Source organism: Bombus pascuorum, chromosome 2, assembly GCF_905332965.1.
Source record: "Bombus pascuorum chromosome 2, iyBomPasc1.1, whole genome shotgun sequence".
Taxonomy (NCBI): domain Eukaryota; kingdom Metazoa; phylum Arthropoda; class Insecta; order Hymenoptera; family Apidae; genus Bombus; species Bombus pascuorum.
Window position 1 is genome coordinate 657,928 of NC_083489.1, and position 22,816 is coordinate 680,743.

The window sequence follows — 22,816 nt, forward strand, 5'->3', positions numbered from 1 at the left end:
GCACGAACGGAAATAGTACAAGTTCTGCTTACTTCGCGCCCTATCGTTTTAAATCGTTCGCGAAAAGCAAAAGAGAGACAGAGAAAATAAAAGAAGAACGAGTAGGACGGGATACGAAATTGTTGTCGGCGTTCGTTCGACGTGAAATCGGAACGGATGAACCAAGTATGAAATGAGCGTTCGCTCGGCCGTTCATCGCGCCTCGTTTGTCTCCATTCCGCCGCTTTCACGGTTTTTGTCCGCGATACCTCGCTGATTTACAGCCACGAGGAGGATTGTTCGGAGGCCGATCGCGCATCGCCGTGCGTTTTCCAAAATTCCGAAAGTCAAATCAAACCGTTATTCTACGAAATCGATCAATTTTTACTCGAGATATTTTTCCATTATTTCTTTCCTTCCGGTTGTAGGTACAATATGCCAAGGTGCTTTGGAAAGGTCGTAAATTTTTTACGGGTGTTGTTCGATGGTTTGCAAAGAATCTTCTATGCTTTAGCTGGCAAAATACATCTTTTTTATTTAAGCTTGTACGAGTTTGTACCCTTTTTTATCGAAATATACGTTGAATCCACGTTGAAAAGTGGAATTTTGAAATTTCATACGCACGTACATATAGAAAGTTTCTTTATGAATAAGGTTTTGTACGTACACGTTTATTAGTTTCCGTTTTAATTTTCTGGTTTGTAAGACAAACGCGGAACGATTCGAAGGGAAAGATCATTTAAAATTTACAGATTCGTCTTTTCCTTATAGTAAATCCTTTTGTCATCCGTACAAACTCTTTGCGAATGCAATTGAAAATATGCAGGCTATAAATTGAAATATGTAAGTCACCGATATAATACGCATACATATGCAGTAATTTCAAATATTCGATTACGAATAGACGTTATAAATTCAATAATTTAGTCAGAAATTATGTAGAAATACAAATTCTACGATAAAAAATAAAACAAAAATCAGTTAATTCAGTCGATTTTCTTAAAAAAGAAGAATATTATATCGTGCTAGGTTTACAGAAAAAAAAAAAAAAAAAAGAATCACTTTACGTGGCTGATACGATGTTACATAGCGTTACGTCTATTCGCGTGTAATCAATTCTATTCAGAATTTAACCACAAAATTCTGCTTCGTTTTCCCATATCACGATGTATCCACAGGTAACTACAAAATTTGTCCGCCCTACGATCACGCGTGTAAAACATCTTCGTCGCAACACCTTATCAATGTCCTTCGCGAATCGCCTCTTTTCTTTCAAAAACTTCCGATCCTTTCTCCAAAGCACCGTGCACAATTCGATTACCGTGAAACAAGCTTGCTCGTATCCTTACGTGTGAATCGGCAATCGCGAAATCGACAAACCGAAGAAAACCCGTTAATTGTGGCTGTTAGTGGTCGTAGTCGGCTATGATCGCGGCTACGAAAACGAACAGAAATAAACGCTCGTCGAACATCCGGTTTTCGAGAGGTCGCGCGACAAGTTTACCGATTCACCACGAAGCTGTTGGTCGTCGCGTTTTAACGAATCCGTCATTGTCCCGCGGAACGAAAGCAAGAGACAACCTACATTTCATCCCTTTTCGCCCTCGTGAGCCTCTTCCCACGGTTGACGAAGAAGAGACGCCTTGCCATTGAGTAATCTACGTACCTCGTTAGGCCGTGGCTGCATCCGGACTGAAAAGCTCTCTCTTTTTTCTCTTTTTTCATCTTTCTTTTTCAACGGCAGCTTTCGCGGATCCTTGGTCGTGGAGGAAGGAACGAAAGAAGATACAGGACGGTCGCGTCGCTTTTAATTCGCGTCGAAATCATGGAGAAAGGACAGAGACGGACAGAGATTTACGGCCGCGTATAAAAATAAGTGGACGACATAGTGGAAGTAGCTATCGATCGAGTTTCGTTAAATCCGGTTTGTTTACGCAAAAATGTTGTTATTAGTTTCGCTTAATTATTAGATAATTTATTTACTACGAAGATACAGAGGGTGAGTCATAAATCCATGTACGTACTTCAATGGGCGAATGTGTACACCGAAGCAAGTAAAAAATGTCTTACGAGTATACGTATGTCCTACATACCTCGGTTTGCGAGCGATGCGTTGCGCATCGACACGCGCTACCGTCTGACTTAAAGCCCGCGCTACACGTTGAAACATGTTGCGAATGTTGCGATGCACGCACCGACGCTTAGATTTCATGAATTCTGCATCAGTTTCTATTTACTTCCGCGTTACCGATCCTTCACAGTCAGTGACTCGATACCAACGTCGAAACGCGTGTTTCAAAATGTCAACTCTAATATTATTCTGATTGACGAGAGGCACGTGGATTATCAAAGATGAAGATTACAAAGAAATGGACGATTTCCTAAACACGCGCCATTAAAAGAACTAAAAGCCATTACGTAGGAAATATTTGTGTACGGATGATTCTGCTCTTCGACATCTGTTGGATAAAGTTCGTTTAATCGAAAGACAAAATACAACGACGAGAGACGCGGTTAGTGCAGAGGTTGATGCGTTCAGCGGCGCCAAGATCTTAACCACCGGAAAGAGTTACGAAGATTTAAAATTTAGTACCGCGATTTCACTGCTATTATCGAAGAGTTCGACGATTCCCGAACCTTCTTGAAGGCTCGAAATAAATTAGGAGCCTTCCCGAAGATTGCCCAGGGGTTCCTTTCGAAAGGAAATTTATTTCCTACGGAATTATATTTGAGAACTTGATTCATGCATCGATACGAGTTGGTTTTGATAGCGATACGCATCTACGTATATCGTAAATTGCATCGCGGAACCTGGGTGTCGATGCATCGCGATATGTTTCAACGCGTAGAGCTCCCTTTGCATCGAATGTCGTACTCGCCCGAAAATGTCAGGTATTCATCGAACACTCTCAAATCCATTTTATATCGTTTGTCGTAGATCGTTTACCCGCATTGTTCGCTTACGTTGAATACGCGATAGATTTTAAATAGCCCAGAAACAGAAACCTAATGGATTTGTCTTTGCTGTTTGCTATTATAAGGTGCTATTAAAGAATGTTCTTATCGTAAGCAGGAAACGAGGCGAAAAATTCGAATATCTTTATTAATCAGCCACTACTAACGAAGAACCAAGGGTTCCTCCGGACTGTCCATATATATCGTCGATACTTGCTCGACTAGATGGATCGATATATATCGTCACTGCATTATGATCGTTAATATTTATCGACGAACCGCAACGACGTTGAGAACCTTGAAATATCGACGATATCGTTGATCGTCTGAGGGTATAAGACGTTTTTTTGCTTATTTCAACGTGTAAATTCAACCTTCTCGAAATACGGACATGTATTTATGATTCACCCTGTATAAAGCTAGCACCAGTTCGATCGAACTTTATCACTTATTGCTTCGACTGTCTGTCCACTTATTTCTGTCGCCGACTGTATACAGCAAGGGAGACAGAGACAAGGAGCGAGAAAGCGGTTCTAACGCGTCGGATATTCCTTCAGCAGCCACGTCCGTCTTGGTCGCGCCGCTTCGAAGGCGTCTCCGTTCCGGTTTTAGGCGAGATGAATTAGCGACGACGCGTTTCGTTGCAACGTTGTTGCCCAGCCCCCAAGCAGATTCTCTATCGATCTCCCTAATTTCACCGAGGGGAAGGTCGGGCAAACTGGCCTGCTTTTTTAGACAAGAGACTTGGTCTCGCTCGATCGAATCGTATTTTCGCGAGGATGATGCGTTGCTTCCGCGACCTATATTTTTGGCATTGTTAGTTGGATGCCGTTCTAGTTCTAGTTCTCGTATATTACGCTGTACGTTAGCTAGCTCCGGTTAAGACAATTACAGGGTAATTTTGCGTTATCTAGAAGTTTACGGTGAAACGATTTTATACAATTTAGCGAAATTAAAAGGAATGCTTTAGATTTCGTTCAACGAGTTTCCAACGATGACGTATTTTTGATATAGCATTTTCTCTTTAATTCTAGTATCATATCGCTCAAATTTGGGTGATTGACTAACACGTATAGAGTTGAATTGTTCGTGTACAAATTGTCAAAATAAAGTTTGTTCCTAACTAAATGTTTATTAATATCAGAAATATCAAGTATCAAGTACTGTAAGTAATTGTAAGTACGACTGGCAAGAAAAATGGTTAATATTTTTGTTTCGAGTTATAAACGATCTTTATGTCGTGAGTGCTGTTAAATTAGGGTCGTAGAGAGCAAAGAAAACAGAAAAGAGATCGCGAGCAATCCGGATGCTATACGTCTTCCACGATGATACGAGAATTTATCGTAAGACCGCGATGATGTACGATACTTTGCTTTAGAAGCGTGCCACGCGTAGATTCTTTGCGATCACCGATTCCACTCGTAGATCCGATTTCCTCGATTCGATTACTCAAGGAATTTATCTTTACGAATGCAAATCGAAACACGCGGTCTTTACATTTCTCGTATTTATTTTTTCCATAACGATTACGAGGATAAATAACGATTGAATAATTAGTACCAGCAAAGTGGAACGACGTTTAACGATCAAATATTCACGCTGGTTACTTTTACAACAATGTTAAAAAATCTTTTTCTAACATGTATTTCTTTCTCATATTAGAACGAATTTAAATAATTTCCTGCTTTCTTACTATTACAAGGATATATATTCACGTTAATTATTTATTTCCACACGTAGGTGTTTCACAATTTTTCGTAATAAAATTCCATACCGTCGCTGTTTCTTTATAACAGGGATATATTGCAATATCGCGATAATCTGAAAATATTCGTACCTAAAGAAGGTTTAAAAGCATTAAAGTCGTCCTGTTCTAACGAACTTTATCCATATTAAAAATGTTTCACGATCTTACGGCTATCTTAAAATTACAATAACTTTACAAGAAAATCTAAAGGTGTATTCATATCGTACGTGTGTATTTTTCTTAGTTTTTGTTAATAAAATTCACCTGTCTCGTTATTCTTTTGCAATTAGTCATCGTTTCACAGTTATCCGACCTTCCCCCGAGAATCTCCAGCAACAAGATCTCTACGAAAAGCGCGGCAGGATACGGTGCAAGGGTGTCGCATATCAAAAGACCACGTTCAGGGAAGAAAATACAAAAAAAAAAAAAAAAGAGGAATATAAAACAGACAAGAGGACGGAGCAAAAATGAACGAGTAAATACTATGCGTCTCAAGCAACACAGTGAAAGACCGAGCAGAACCGGAACGAAAATCGACAACGGGAAACGAAGGACGTGAAAATGATAGAGTTTTCTAGTACAACTCTCTCATGTCATTACGTGTCGAACCATTTTCTGTTTGAGTAAATAATTAAAATTGAATTTAATCTGTTTTGAATAAAATATCTTATCAGAAGATGATCTTTGTATTTTTGCTTTTTAATATAATACTATTTTCAAGTTTCTTTAAATAGTATTGTATTTAGCATTATCGCAATACTGTTTATAGAGTAACGCTACTATGATGTAATTAATACAATAGTACCGTTATAATACTATTTTATAAACAGCGTTACATTTTCGGCTTTATTCCAAGTATGTATACGATTAATTCTGAAACTATGTATCCATATAAATCATGCAAAATCATTGAAGGCCACGTAGAATCGCTATAAGATATTCTCATCGAAACAGAATAAGTTTCTTCGATCAATGAAATAGTCCGAAGGATCGAACGTTCTTAGACTTAAAAAACTTAAAACGTTCAAAGTATATAGTAAAAGTTACAAGTGAAAAAGTACCGCGCGTTGTATCAGTATGTCGAATAGGTGGATTAAAATCTTCCAAGTAAAAACGGCAACGTAAGAAAGGAACAAAACCAAGGATACGACAAACGAATCAGCGTAGAGACGATCCAATAACCTCGAAGAGCAAACGTCGAACAGAGTCGAGAGAGACAGAGTAAAGAAGAAAAAGAAGAAACAAAGGAAAGAACAAAAAGCAGAATGTGGAAGAAAAAGTTAGAGATCGGCAATTCGTGCACGATCCATAGGCGATTAGCGGCAAATAATAATTGGCAATTGGCGATACTAGTGGACTCAGCTAGCTCACGATGCGTCCAGCCATCGATCGTGATCGAGGGAATTACGGCCGATCGATCGTCGCGCGTTTTCTACTGCCAGGAGACACCGTGCGACGTGTCTTACCGACAAAGTTATCTAAAGATCGATCGAAATCGAACTGCGAGCTAATTGATCGCGAGTATATCGCTGAGGCCACTGTACTGTAGGGAGCTGTGGTAAAATGCCCCTGAGAATTATCGGGAAAGTGGACAAATATTTACAAATGTCATTACGTGCTGTTATGCTATCGATGTACGGGTTGACACTGAAATGGCATCATCTGGAAAGGGACGATTCCACGTGGAAGAAGGTGATCGAAGAGAACAGAGTACATTTTTATTACATTTTTATCGCGTCTCGAATAGCAGGTGTCTTCGAGAAAGATAATCTTCTAGAATAGGTTTTAACACGGGAAGCGCCGAGACGCTTGTAGATACCTTTGAACGTATATCGCGTGTGTTATGTAAAACATTTTGAAATTTCATTAGAATGACACGCGATTACTACAATTATATCGGTAAGTTTTGAAGGAAATCTGAAAGTACACGATATTTAATACTCTTTAGAATACATCTCACAGAGACTACAAAACTATTTAAACGGTCAATTATGCATCACGTTGACGAGCCTCGATATTCATCTGACGCGTTTAAGATGTTTGGTCGTGATGTGTATTAATTTTTTTGTCGAATATACATGTTTAGGGTAAATAGTTTGTAACTTCCACGTACATTGCCAGATCGATTAAAAAATTTACCAATGCGATCACGATAGTCGCGTCTTGTTACAACGTTAACGAAAGTCTAAAACGTCTTATACATAGCACGATATACGTATCGAAGTTCTCCGTGATAAGCGTCGAAATACTTTCGTGAGTCGCTTCATACGGAGAATTATTTCTGTATTTAATTAGAACGAAGGAGCGCGTAAGGAGAGATAAACACAGAAAAGAGAAAAGACAAGGGAAACTCACTTCCGTCTACGATACGACGACTGCCTTTACTCTCAAGAACCAAAGCGCTACGGCGCGGGAAATTTACTCTGTGCTCTTAAACTTCCTTTTGCGCAAAAAACTATCCCGTTTCCAATTCTGCCATGATTACCAGGTCACCGTAAAATGCGTGACAGGAGAGCAAATGGAGGCAATAGTGACACATCCGGTCAAGCCTGTCTCGATGGTTCCTACTTTATAAAAGGGGAGAGGGAGCAAAAGTAGCGACAAGATCCTCGTTCTTTTCAGAGGCATTTCGTCCAACTCCCCACGGTAACACTACGGTGTCCGGCAACGAAAACGCAGATCTGTGCTTCGTGCAGTTTCATTGGAATCTTCGATGGTTCTTCGTTGATGGATCGAATGGTAAAACGAGATCGTAAAAAAGAAAAGTGGTGCTGCGAGGGAGCGAGGAGAACGAAACGGTATCGAGTGACAGACGAGGATCGACCGAAGGGACATCGATGGCCCATAAAGAAATTCCCGATGCCTAGCCTCCGGTCGGAAATCGCAAGGACGAAAAGGAAAATAATGGGATAAGAACGAAAGAGAAAATGCAAGAGAATATTCGCGATGATCGCAAGGGTGTGGTTGATCAACGAGACAAGGAGTGGAGATAGGGGAAATATCTTGACAAAAATCGAGATAAGAATCGAGATAACGTAAAGGATGTGTCGCACAGGGTCGCTGCGTTTTCGTCGGGATGTATACAGGATGTCTGTAGCGGCTAGCGTAGCATAAAATGAAACCTACTTCGATCCAGAGATTTGTAAAGCCCACCTCGGCCATTTTTGACTTTGCATATTCGATTCGTATTGCTCCCCGGTCGGAGGAGAGGAGAAAGGATCCTTGGAGAGTGGCCATCGCCTGGGCCGCGTAGCGAACGTCTTGGTATTCGACAAAGGCCACTGGCGACCCTCCCTTCGTGTGCATACGAAGCCGGGAGAAACCAGGAAAACTGTGCATAAATAAGAGAAGCGTACAATACGTGCTCTAGTTAGTTATGACAGACGGTACTCTGGTCAAAAAGAGAAGGGCCTCTGTGTGTGTGTCTGTGTGTTTACGCGCGTGTTCGTTTGTCCATTTCCATGTTATTGCCATGTCGAGAAACTGCGGTGACGCTGATCGAACAGCGTGGAACGAGACATCGTGACATATTTCGATGCAATTTTCTTTGAAGTCTTCGAAAGGTGATCTCCTTTGCTAGAGATTGTTTCGATGGTTAGAGACGAAAGAAGGATTAGTAAGGACTAGATACAGGAAGAATCGTGGTTACTATATCGTACCCGGTATTGTGTTTGATCGGTCGAACATTCTGTTTTAGGATTTGCGAAGAAACTAAAACACGCCAATTTTTAATATATTTTTAATAACGCGGGAAACATTTAACGATAACTTTATTAAGAACGATCAAAGACAAAGTGTAAATCTAATCGACGAAATTCAGCTTGAACGTTAGCGGAACAGGCTCATCGATTCGTCATACTACATCGTTCTTGGTAAGATTTAGATCCGTTTGGCGTGTATGAAGACCGATTACCGAGGAATTTATATCCCAGCCGGACCGATCGGCTGGTTACGACGCCATTAACGGAAGTATCGATATCGATTACGCTTGATTTACCGCGATTCCACCAGGCACCGCGTTAACCACGGTAAATTTCGATTCTTCCAATTACGGCACGCGTCCATTATGGTGCACTTGTCGATAGATACTTTCGTTGCTTTCTTTTTGCACCTCTGATGGAAAGAAACCGGCGAATCGTCTCGCGATCGAAGATCGTTTCAACATTGGCACCATACATGCGATATTTCTATTAAGGATATTATTTGCTATTTGCAAATATTGCTCGAATACGCCGCATTCGTTGTACCATTCGAACGTATTCGGTTGGCAACTAAGTGATTGCGAATTTTGTCATTAGGTGGTAATGACAAAATCCTCAAGTTCAATCGCTTAGTTGCCAACCTAATATTGAAACGCGCGTTAGGATATGCGATAAATGGCGTGATAAATATATTCTGATTAAAGTGTTAGCATTTTCGAGCAAATATTTGATATTTGCGTTAAAAAGTTCGTATTTGTAGCGAATGGTAAACGTGGTTTCGATTTGACACTGTAAACTTGTACGTATCAAAGTTCTGTACGTATTGGAGAATTAAAAACCTACGTCCTTGATATACGAGTATTTATTTTATGGAAATTAAGCATCTCTGATTCATATTTATTCAAACGTACATTTATTAACATACCTATTTGTGTGTATCTCATTCGTGCAAAAGTTTCATGAATTCAATACACCTGTATTGAATTTATCGTGCGCGTATATTTAATTACACACGTACAAATTATCGTCCTCTTAAATTTTAAATTTCAAATAATTTATAAAACCTGAGAAAATAGAAACTTTATCTTGCTTTAAAAACAGACAAAGTAGAAAAAAATGAACAACTTATACGAAACTTCTATAAAACAAATTAATACACACGATATTACTGGAACGATAGAAATATCCAAATATTAAATAACGCATGTATGGAGCAGGAGTCAGAGTCTCGTTGTCTTTTCGTGCTCGCGATGCTCGTTCGCTGTTTTGCGATGCGATCACCGTGTGCGTTGGCTGCGTATACGTGTATGCGTATATCAGAGTGTGTCGATCAATGCCACTAAATATCTCGATACGTGGTTACGGGTACTAGCACAGGTGCGTCTTACGGCTACGAGCTACGACTGGTGGCAAAAAATGAATCAGCGAATGTCAGTGATGTACGTTTCTTGGAGGCAGTGCTGTTAATCCGGTTTCAAGAAGCTCTCTTTTAGATACGTTTGCAATCGTATTTAAACGCTAAAACTACCAACAGTCAAAATAAGCGAACCATAGTATTTAATAAAAATATCGAGTTTCGCAGAATTTGAAATAAATTTCAATTTTATAGAATTCTCTAATGCAATTTGAAAGAAAAGCTCTAACAGAATTTTAAAGAATTTTCTGTCACAGAAATTTTTTGGGATTTTCCGCGATTTGGTTCTGTAATTTTGTTACCTGTGATTGCTTTCCCGTAATTTGTCTGCGGTCGAAGATTACTTTTTTTCCTTTTGATTTTCTTAGTACGAGTTTCATACACTGATCAATGGTAGTTTTAGCGTTGATATACATATATGTACAGACGAAATGGAAAGCCGGTTAAAACGTTCAACCGTGAATGTTAACCCCCTGTAATACCAATGTAACTTACAAGTTACACAACCACGTGTCTACTTCGTTTAAAATTTCATTTTACTCGCTTACTGTGTTATACCGTGGTATTTTATCGATATATTACGCTAGCATCAAATTATCCATAAACAAATCTTTTCCCTCTCATAAAAGAACCCCTTTAGAGGGCTAAGGACGCGTTAAAACGCGTGTATCGTACGGAGAGATAGATAGATAGATAGATAGATAGAGAGAGAGAGAGAGAGAGAGAGAGAGAGAGAGAGAGAGAGAGAAAGAGAGGAAATACGGCTGATTCGGCGCTGACCTATATCGCTCTCTTAAATTTCTAGTCGCGTAATTGTTTCCAGAGCATGGTAGAGCATGGAGTATGGTAGATTTGTCATTTCCAGTTCACCGCACTATGGCCTGGATGTTCTCGTAAAAATTCCACAATTTCGACTATGATGATAATTAATGTTTGATCTTTAATTTACCATCTTGCGATTCTCTATGGAGCTGCAGATACGATAAATCTCTGTTTTATTTTAAGGGAGATCAGTAAGCGCGGTATCTCTATAGAAACTTCGTATATGTATTATTTATTTATTGGAGCTAAATCGAATCGATTTGATTAAACTTTTGGGGATCGCTGAACTAAAACAAATTTGTCACATAGAGTGACTGCAAAAAATGTTTGCGCATATCTCTATTTTCTAACCAAGCGATTTTTATTAGCTTGTACGTTTTTTAGTTTTGTACGAATCGTCGCCAAGTGATACGAAACTTTATGTTTTTGGATTTAATCGATTAGTGTGCAAATACTACGATAAATAATGGCGTGCAAATGCTTTTTGTAGTCACTGTGTACGAGGCATCGAAAGAAAGAATCTAACGATTAAACTATATCGATTAATCAAATTATATAACGAACAAATGTGCACAAAAAATTACACCTTAATACCAAAATCTTTTAAAAATCTAAGTCAATTTATATAACAAATTGTGGATACACCTGAAACGCAGTTTCCTTCCCCCGTGTGTGACAGAGTTCCCCAACTTGTAATCCTCGAGAGGTTGCCATAACCGAAGGCTTAAATTTTAATTACCATTCTAATGAAAGCAAGCTTTTCTTTTATAAAATCGAAATTTTGTAACAAAGCTAAAATTAGTAACGTGAAATTGGTAATAATTAGTAATGAGAATTACATAGCATAATTAAGCGTAAATACTTATATAAATAACACCTGTACCAAGAAACAAATTAGAAACGAACTAAATAAAATATAAATAAAAGGTCACGTATTTCGCGATAAAACAACCAGTAAATAAGTTCCCGCGGTCAGGAAAATGGGTCGATGTCTTTATCATCGTATTCGTTGAAAGGATAAAACGATCTTTTCACCGCGATATTCATACGTTATCCGAGAGATGGCAAAAAGTGATAGATTTCAATGGAACACGCTTCGATTAATCCTTCGAGTATGAGTACGTTTTTATAAATCGTTCCCTCGAAACGCAAAAAGATGGCAAATTCAATGCAATTATCGATACGCGACGTCGCTCGCCAACGACAGACGTGTTTCACGAAATTTTCGTTTTCTCGTCTATCGACGACAGTCGTATTTAAAGGGTTAAAGCCACTAAAGCGTTTTTTTTCTCGTAGTAAATATATTTTCGTAAAAGGTCGCGAGAACTTATTCATAGGGTCGACAAAGAGAGTAATACGCAATGAAAATACCGAAACTCGAAAAGGAAGAAAATAGAAGTCGATCGACGTACGAGACGTCCGGTTCGAAATTAAAATCGCTAAAGGGTAAACGGGGTCGAGTCATCCCCCTGTAGGAGAAACGAGCTCGCCATTCACGGTGTAAGCGAAACTGCGGGCCAACGGTTCTTGTATCGCGATGAATGAACTGGATATGACGTCAGTCGTCCGTATCTGACGCAACGTGTTCCGTATCGATTTCCTCTTTCGCATCGGCGCCGAAATAGCCGACAAGCATAGAAATCGCGAGTCGAACCGCGTCTCTCGGCGCGCCAGTTTTTTTTTCGCTTTTCTTTCTCGATGCTTTCTTCCTCCGAGGTTAAATCGACATCGATTCTCTCGTTTTCCCTTCTTCGGCCTTCCCTTCTACCCGAAACGAGTCGTCGATCGTTAAAGAACGCGGGCGGAAACGAGCGAAATTGAGCGGTTTATCGAGGTCAAACGCGCTACGTGGAAGGAAAAGAGCGAGAAAGATAAGAAGAGCCCTGCCTTCGCGTTTTGCATAATTAACACGCAGAATCTCGTTATATCCGCGAATCTCCGGTTTGCGCGTATGAATTCGCAAATAGCTGCACGAGTTGATTAAACGCGTTTGCATACGTTCGGACGATGTTTACGCTTCTCCGTTTGGCGAGATTTTCGTTAATCCGATTGTTTCTCGCAGAGAAACTTGGTATTAGTTTGTTTCCCGTTAACCCATTCGAAGCCGATGATGCGCCAGATGCGTCGTTCGACGTCCGTTCGAAATATTTTTACTACGATCGTACTACGAAATTTCTATAAATTTCTTTCCGTCATCCCTAAATAGAAATTATGGCGACTAACGAATCATCGATAATCCTAAATGACGTTGATTGTTTACCGGAGAAATATCGAAAGAATTTCCCGGATGCAAGCAGTCGCGATCTAACACGCGGTCGAACGCGTGTACTCGGTGTCGTGGGAAGGTTCCGCATGACGGGGCAGGCAAAAATAATTTGCTACGCGACCGCGAAGCGTAATGTCCGCCGGAGATAACATACTTCGAGACTATTTGCTCTCGTATCCGTACATGGAACTGTACACAGAAAACTACAAGTCGAACATCGAAATACATTTCACGACTAGCGTTAATTTTTTCCCTTGCCAAGTTTCTTTTCGCAATACACGCCGAATATTCGACATAATGATTGAAAATTTTAGTAAACTTGAAAAAATTAATCTTCAGCCGAGTTTGAAAGCAAAGATACGAATTAAAATTGTAGGATGAGCGTGTCGTTTATGGAGCTTCTATTTTGAACAGAAAGACTTTGAAAATCAACGAAGCATGGCGTGGTTGTTTGACTGATTTGACTCGGTCTAATAAATCTCGTCGCACGCTTTCGAGATTATGCACGATAGAGAGACCACTGGATAACGCTGGATCGAAGCTGGATATATTCCTACGGGTGTTAAATATTTTATTTATTTCTTTTTAACACTCGAGATACATGATCTCTATATTGCGAATAATTTTCGAATAATAGCTAGAATAATAATTTTTCCAAGTATGAATCGATATCTTTTTTATCCTTCTATCGCCTCGATCTTTCTTTCATCTTTCAACTTCGATTTATTTTGTATTTTATAAACGTTATATCGTCGCGCGTGTAGCACACGATTATATTTAATACAATATCTAAGCTTGAAATAATAAAAATGAGATTCTTATTTACATACGTTATTAAATCTACGATTACAAATTTCTCGAATCTAAAGTCAACCGCACCAAGTTTTAAAGACGAAATCGATGTTTTCTAATCGAAGCTTCTTATAAAATATAATCACACTTTCTACGAACGTTTCGTACAATTTTAATTCATCTTTTTCTACAAAATGATTATCTAAATTCGAGTTATAAAGTTTTCTACATCCGCGGATGGTCTGGCGTGAGAATTATTATATTCGAAGTTGTGAAATTGTATATTTAATTCTGTCTGCCCCAACCACGCGTTCTTGAAACGTAATTTACGAGGTGTAACGCGTGTCGCGATAAAAGTCTCGCGTGTCAATTAGCGCACGTGGCGTAGAGTCAATTTTAGCGGACCGCGTCTCTGATTTCGTTTTTCGAGGAGGAATTTGTTCGAGAAGTCATTATTTTAATCTACGCGACTTCCACCAGCTATTGTTGGACTTTTTCTGTTCTTGTTTTCGTTACCGGTACAAGTTTCTTCTACCTGATTAAATTCGGAAGACCGTTCGTATAAACAAAAATTTTAGGCGCGTCCGAGCTTTTCTCCTGAAATCGTTCGCGATCGAAGATGGACGTTACCTTGCCGGGATGCTAAATTCGTAAAATTTGTAGATGTACCGTAGAATTATATCAGCGTAGGAATTTTTTTATTTTTCTAACTACAAAAATTTCTATGGAATTATTATTGACCACAAAGTTGGTAGTAATATTTCTACGCTAAAAATGTTGAAAATTATAGTATCGTGTAAAAGATTTTTAATATTAAATACCACGTCAGGTAGAATAATTTGCAATCTACTTTGATAAATGTTTATTATTCCACTCTATAGGAAAGATAACGTAGTTTGAAAATCAGGTATATTTGTATAGTAAGAAATTATATCTTGAGCATCGATCGTAAATATGAAATATTCCGGTGATTTGATATTACCTCTTCTTTTTAGAGATTATTTTATTCGCTTAGAGTATCGATCATTTAGGCGTAATCTAGACGAGCCGAGAAACTTAAAACTATTAGAACTCTCGTAACAAGTTTTTTCTGTAACAAGATAATATGGACAATTAAAATCTCATACTTTTCTAAATCTACATAACCCACAATTTCATTTATAATCCAAATGAATTATTTATTTCCGATCATTCGACCAATTATTTTATCTATAATCTCACTGGATGAATTTGCCTATAATTATTTATTCTAAATCTGCACACCCTACAATTTCATTTACAAGCCAAATCAATTATTTACTTATCCCCGATCCTCTAACCAATTATATATTTTATCTACTATCTCAATCAATAAATTTCAACTCAACTATCTGTAAACCTACCTATCTGTACATTTCTATCTATTTATATAAATTTCAATCTTTTAACTCTCTCGATCGATAACCCTAAATCTTCGCTGGTTTGGTTTTGCAATTCGGACACTACCCATCTCATGTCCAAACTTGTCGATATCTGCGCAACACATACCCCGCGCACAATTTGGAGTCCTTCGAGTCTGTTTGCTATTCTTATAAACAGCGACCGCGAGTCTGTCTCGCGGTTGAATTTCACGAAACTTTCTAAAGCCTCGGGAAATATACGGAGACAGAGGTACGCGTGTATGCACAGCACGCGACGCTCGACGCATAATAAAAAGAGTCGAACGGACAATTTTTGATCGGTTCGATAGCTGTAAAGATCGAGATAAAGGGGTTACGAACGATGGTGCGTATTTCTAACCTGCTGAAGATGTCCTTGAGCTCGTGCTCGGACACGAACTGGCCGAGGTTCGCCACGAACAAGGTGGAACAGGGCGCGTTGCTCACTGCTATGTTCGGCTGGGACGAGGGTGAACCTACCGGCGATGCCAGTGCCGGCGAAGGTAGGAAATGGGGCAGCGACGCGTGTATCGACGTCAGCGTCGTAGGATGCGGCAGAGACATGGGCGCCTGGAAAAAGAAAAACACAAATTTTTCAGCGTTATTCGCGATCTTCGACTCGATTCAACTCGATGTTGGGCATTCGTGTGTAGCTCTGGCTCGGTGAACGACTCTGTTATTTGAGAATATTCACGTTTTCGCGCACATTATATTTACTCGTATCTTTGTTATCAGTACTTTATAATTTTATCGTTTCGCCCCTTATATTTATATACTATTAGGTTCTTTCTCTGTATATGTCTTTATGTACAGGTACTTCGATTTATATATTACAGCGTGTCCCATTCAATGACCAATGACCAACGTTGCAACGCTACATTTTATCAAATTATTTTTTCCAATTAATTTGCATCGTCGAATTTTTTGTCTTTTAATATCCTGCATCCGAGAGGGAATTCCAGAGAATTCGACTAATATCTTTTACATCGCTTCCATTTAGACTCTAAAATTTTATGAAATTATAAAGTATTTATAAATTACGATGGACTAATGTTTGGTCTTTAACGGTTTAATTACTCTCCTGTTTGCGACGATACTAAGTATGTTTCAGAAAGGAGTCGCGTAGTATCGAGGACATACTGCGCTTTTATATATTCGATGCTCGACGATCTTAAAATAAAGGTGACATTAGAATTTCGAAACGAACCTAAATTTTTTATTACATATTTTTATTTCATATTCAGCGTGTTTTCAAAACACTGGAAACTCGCGTCTTTCGCGCTATCCGTTACCGATACGTTTACTTTAAAATTTAAGGTTACCAAACGTTACCAATGTAGACCGCAGGGACTTGTCATAATCGCTCATAACGCTACCATCGATACGGCATTGCCGAAACGCGAGATTGCAATTTTTTAATACATCCAAAGTAGTTTAGATGATTCCCTGTGTCGCTTTATCGAATTTGAAAGTTTACATTTCATTCTCTTGTATCGTCGCAAATGGAAGAATAATTAAGAGTTGGATTAGACACTCTGTATGTAACGATCTCCATTTTGGCGTTGTTGCTAAGAAATAGACTCGGTTTTACAGTAGTAGCTAGCTTCCTATTTATATTTATTGAATACTAAATTCCTGCACGGTAGAATTCCATTTACCTGAATTTTCTTGGGGGATAAACGGTTTGTACAATAGCAGTTCGTTAATTTTTCACGCAACCAAGCATTTTTCGTTCGAGCAACTGAAACTCGCGTTCGGATCGACGGATGATTAATCAGGCATTAATTAAAAATTCGTTGCAATAAATGCAGTTCTACCGTACTTATACCGACTTATCGTTAGATCACGAATGTCTATACATTTTTGTGGAATTTAAGGACGTAGGACAAAGTACGCGTGATGTTCAAAAATATATAAAGTACAAAGTACCCGTTACGATATTTGCAGTGGCTGAGACAAATCTCTCGCAAGAATAGTTGCGTGCAAACTTCTTTCGTTGATAGAGCGTATTATGACATTATCGGTAATTGTGAAACGGTATCGGTAATTAGATATTTAGTTGAAAGATACGAAAATTTGTTAGAGATCAGAGATTAAAGACGTTGTTTGGCACGTTTGGAAATGACAGAAAAATTTCCTAGGAAACTAAGGGCAACTATTTATTCCGTACAAAGGGATAAGATAATTTCCATACAGAATGAGTTATATTTTCCATTTTGATTTTAAAGTAGTGGAATTTCCAGTGACGCTATATCGATCGTAGTATTATACGTTTTGCGTTCTTCGTTCAGATCTCAGTTATGTTCGAACCATATTTAGGTCACGTCTAAATCAATTAGAAAAGGTTAATCGCAGTTAACAATCTTAAGAACGCAAGAATGACCGTATAACTTGATTTCAAAAAAATGTCAAAGTACATAGTTGATTGCTCGAGTTTCGCGTTTTCATATTCTCAAAAGTAACAGAGGCGTTCACGAGCTCGCGTTTCATGCCTTATTTAAACATGTCTACTCGTCCACTTATCTAAACGTCCAGAAAAACGAACCAAGTCTATTTTTACTTTCTTTCTTCTTTAAATTTCTATCTCACGTTTCTTATAATATTTTCTTTTTCAAGAAAAATCTTTGACGCGTTAACACAGTGTACTTACGTATAAATGACGAATGACATTAATATCGCCTAATACTTCGGTGATTTACGTACAATTCAGATGTAATCGACAAAACAACGCAGGCCTGTACCACTGAAACTAAAGTCCATGACCGAGTTACCGAGCGTGGATTAATTAACGCAAGAACCGTGTTAAATACGAATGCGGCATAATTTGCAGCAACGTTACAAGAAGCGGCTTCGAGATTAACGATCGAATAACCGAGAAATAATCTCGGCGGTCAGCCGGATTACTTTTTATTCGGAAACGCGCGAGTCCATAACCACTTTGTAATTTCAAGTCCAATTATTTTCCGAAAAGCTATCGCTTGTAAAAGATACTATTCGAAACTATCTGGTTATTTCCTTACTCGAGGCAGAGACGACGGTGGATCTTTACCCGTTTATGGGAGATTAAAAATCGCAGAGATACTTGCAATGTACACGATTACTGGAACAGTTTATTAGGATAATTCGACCGATCCAAATTCTTCAGGCAGTTATTCTCGAATTTTAGTGCAGGACTACAATGCGTATTATGCAAAAAATGCTTGAGATATTTCGATTCGAGCAGGACGTGCCGCAGAAATTGTTGCTAGAGCGTACCGTGTCGCGCAATCAATTCGCAATTTCACGTCGTAACATATCGTTGTTACCATAATGCCCGTGTAATTATGTATTGCGCTACTTGTTTCGGAAATCCTGTATTGCTGCACCGTTGCTGCGTTTTCTTTCGTCGAGCGTTGCAAAATCGACTGCTCGACCTGCCTCGATTTTCTTTACGCCGAAACATATTGCCAACCAAAACGTGAAATTCCGAACAAAAAGTACTTTTATTTCTAAATAATGATAATTTTGTCCACGGTACGAAACTTATCAAAAATGAAAGTATCTTTATTCGTAAATCGCGATGAATAGCGTCCACCTCGACTCAAATTATTATACAAATATCTTGGAGGGTGTTTTAACATCACGGCGAACGTTATTATCGTAAAATAAATCAAAGGAAGAAGGATTTTGAATAGAGACTTATCGAAGACGAGAGTATTTGTATCGATAAACCGCGATGAATAGTTTCCGCTTGGAAAGGAATTTTTACATAAATATTTTCCAGCGTTTTTTTTTTCCCAACGATAACAACGAATACAAAGAAGTTCTTTCAATGGACACTCGTCGAGGAGGAAAGTATATTTTTTTTATTTCCAGATAATAACGAACAATATTTCGATTCGAAAGGAATTTTTCTTTTTAATGCAAATTTCCTCGACCAGCTTTTTTTTTTTCAACGATGTCACGAACAGAAACGGAATTAGGAAAATCTCGAGTCGCTATAGGAACTCCTCTGAAAGCAGAATGCAAAAAGTTCGCGAGTGAAATATTCTCTATTTAGCCGAGCTTCCGCCTCATTATCACGTCAAGCGGATTCCGTGGAACATTTTTATTTCGACCGAGGAAAATAGTGGTATTTACAAGCGGTTGAAACGGCCGCTTCAGGTCGAAACCGAGATGCTTCTTTCTCGTATTATAGAATTAAATAAACGTCAATATTTATTCGTTTAATGTTACCGCCTATAAAACTGAACGTCAACCGCCCGTCTTTATTAATTCAGTGAAAAGTTAAACAGTTTTCAAGCACCGTCTCTTTAATACGATCCCCTTTCTTTCCTTTACGCTTTGAAGTTCTTTAATTACGTTGCCAATCTCACTGAAATCCGCTCTATCGTTTAGATAGTAAATAATCGAACTGATAATCGTGAAATCGGATAGGAAATACGATGTTTCCGTTGGATGCTTTAATGGAAAAACTTTTTTTCGCGTGCAATTATTTCGCAATTAGTCGATCGAAACTATAGCAGATTTGTCAATTATCAGGTTGTGTGCTGCATGGGCGCGTCATTGACTCGACCCACGTTCGATATCAAACGCAAAACTTCCATTAAATAACGAAATACGACGGTGGTATAAGATAGCCGACTTTCACATTTGCAACGTCCAACGAAGAGCAAAAGAAACAGTTTTATTTATTTAACGAGAAAATCAATATTCAGTTATTTAGGTGGTTAATAAACAATGACGCTCTAGTTTTAGTTGCCACCGACAAAATATTTAGACGTCGTAAAGTAACGATATCGGACTTAAAAATTGCCCTTATCTTTCAAACGATTAAATTATCAACTGTTTTTGAAATACGATTTCAAATTACTCAATGTATTCCACATATAATACAAATTCCTCGATTGCTAATCACTTGTTTCAATCGAATCAATCGTTAACCGTTGATCGATCTCTTCGATCTTCGATCTTCAACAACTAAGAGGAAAGAAAGGAAAAAGGGGCATAAGAGATAACAAATCAAAGTTATCTCCACTCGTTTCCATACGTTTCCGCCACTAACGCCGTATACTGTTTGCGATTTTCGTTACATGGAAACGAACGTATCTCGAAGCATCTCGTTCGAAAAACCTTTTTTCTCTTTAATCAAACCTGCTTTCATCGTTTGATTTATTTCGATACGCGGAACCGGCCTATTTTCGATTCTGTTTAAAAAACAAAAGAAAAAAACAAGTCGAAATAAAAATCGCCACGATACACGACGGTCCACCGAACAATCGTTGCCCGCTTAAAACGTTTTCAACGACCTTTAATTTATTTTGACCAGGGGCACAGTCACTCCACTTTCAAATTCTTTTTTCCCTAGTTTTTTTTTCGCTACGGACAAACATTTCTCGATCGGACGAATTTTTCGTTCTATCAGTCAAAACCATATATTTGCCGTTGTTGTTGTTGTTGTTGTTGTTGTTGTTGATGTTTTTGACTGATATTTTTCCACGTTGTCACGGTAGCCGACGAAGAAAAGCTGTTCGATACGGTTTCGCGATGGTGCGTGATAGGTACCCGCGTGAACCTGGCACAGAACTAGGCGATATTAAAAATCAATAGGTGCTGGCCGTTTCCCCAATTCGTACCCGGTTGTACCAGCATCGTTCTTACTTGCCGTCGAGAAATCAGCCAGACACGGTGCCTGCCTGAAAATTTCGCGATACACGGAAAACAAACAACGGGAAGCAGAAAGAAACGAGAACGAATAAAAGGAAGAAATAATTTCTTCTTATTTACGACGGGATTTAATAGTCGTGATAATTAACCCGCGGCCGTAATTAACTTCTGCGAGCTTTACTTGGAAAGTCTAGAGGTCTTAAAATCGATATCGTCACGCTCACGATCGAGTAACGAGCGGCACGAGCGATTCTTTCGCCGTATTCGTCTTTCGTTTCATTTAGGCTGAAAAAGACGTCGTGTTTCCGTCTTTAACATTTAGATCCTCTTAACATCTAGGTCCTCTTTGCAGGGTTTGTGCAATATCTACGTAGAATAATTTCGGTTTGAGTCGTTGGATGAGTTTGTGTGTAACTTTTGGGGTAATTTGTTCGAATACTCTGTTACGTTTTAGATGTCGTCGCGTTCTTTCAAACACCAACGTAGCTAATTATCGTCGGTTTTTAAGACTTTTTTTTCTTGTGTTTTCGAACGATACGTCCAACTTGGCTAGTGGTTAGATAAAGTAAGACGAATCGATTACGCGTTGTTTGAATTCTATACGGAGAACGATACCGTGAAAGGAAATAAAGATAATCGATAGAATCGAGTTACAAGCGTTGGTCGTTAAAATCTAGTTAATTGCATTTAATCGATTCTGTGCGTGTTACGTGTTTCCTCTAGCACGGAATACGAATCGAAATTGCGGAATTTAATCTACGATACGTAAAATACGTTGTTCCGAACGACGTGGAAATAAGACGGACCGTATTCGAACACGTTACCCCGTCGTTGGAACCAGGTCGAGCCGTGGTACGCTGGTTCTTGGCGTTCACTCTGCGTGCGTGTCTACCTGCTAGATGTATCGTATAATAATCGAGTATAACGATCATGTATCACTAACGTGCATCGGGGCGCTCGTCGGCGGCTCCAGAGCTTTGTCTGCAGATAGTCAAAGATAGGAACGTACGGGGACCTGAGGATGTAACGCCGGATGCACCAGCGTCGCGTGTTGCAGCGTGCCGGGTAATTCGCCAGCGGTCGAGTATGCCAGTGGATGGTGCCACAATTCAGGACCACCAGGGAAGAATGGGCTCCCTAGGTCTGTAATAGAATACACAGTTAGAAATCATCTCTTAGACGACTAAACGTTCCGAATGGAACGATCGACGACAACATCCTTTCAAATAATTCAAATACGTATATACAACAAACATATTTTATCTTCGTTATTTTCTTAATGTTCGCCAGAGTTTCGTCTTTTCTCTTTCTTTCGACGAAGCGGCGTAGAAACTCGCAGATAGATATACGCAAGTGAGAGATTCAGAGGAAAAGTAATACGGATGATGAAAAATCGGGAAAATATCGTGAGCGACGATCGACAGGAAAATAGAAAATTCCGAACGGAGAATTTTCATTTATAACAGATCGTGTAATAGAAAAGTCTGATCGTCTAAATCTTGAATTTTTTCTTTTTCTAGAAATATGCAAATGTACGTTGTCTAATGTAAAAATACATCGTGCAATCAAATTTTATAGAGAAGTATGGATTTTAAGTAGAAATGGAGGGAAAAACGAGGTAGTATTACTTTTCCATTGACGACGAGACGCGTTATTAATGACAGTAATTGGCTTGAACGAGCGACGTTATAATCGCGAATATAATTTATATGTAATTTGATTTCAATTGTAAAAAAGTTGGAAACGTTGTGTAAAGTTATACGATTATAATATCTCGCGATTTCGATGATAATATATTTCCTCGGAACCTTTAAAATCCAGTTAAATGTTACTTGATTGTGTTTTTCTCGATGGTTCACGGTTCAACGAGTAATTTATTCGGCGTGTAGTTTATTCTTGATCAAAAGGATTGCCAGTCTTTATCGATCTATTTGTATCGTTTCGACGCAGGCTTACGTTGTTTAAGAGTAGTTTAAGGTATTGTCCATCCATACAGTCCATCTATATAGTCTTGTACAGATCAAACATGTTGGAACGCGTTAGAACAAACGTGCATCGCGTTAATTTCTTCGTACT

General features: G+C 38.8%; 1 protein-coding gene across 4 annotated transcripts in view; it reads right to left on the reverse strand.

The window, feature by feature from the left end:
• LOC132904651 (protein couch potato-like) overlaps nucleotides 1-22,816 on the reverse strand; it is a 197,421-nt gene that overhangs the window by 16,132 nt on the left and 158,473 nt on the right. For 2 of the 4 annotated variants that reach the window (XM_060955335.1, XM_060955334.1), the window contains exons 6-8: nucleotides 21,750-21,883; nucleotides 15,456-15,664; nucleotides 7,808-8,012 (exon numbers count right to left, since the gene is read on the reverse strand). In XM_060955335.1, the coding sequence (XP_060811318.1) occupies nucleotides 7,808-8,012; nucleotides 15,456-15,664; nucleotides 21,750-21,883 (548 nt within the window). The remainder of the gene's footprint in view (nucleotides 1-7,807; nucleotides 8,013-15,455; nucleotides 15,665-21,749; nucleotides 21,884-22,816) is intronic. The other 2 variants (XM_060955336.1, XM_060955337.1) reach the window with 2 other exon arrangements.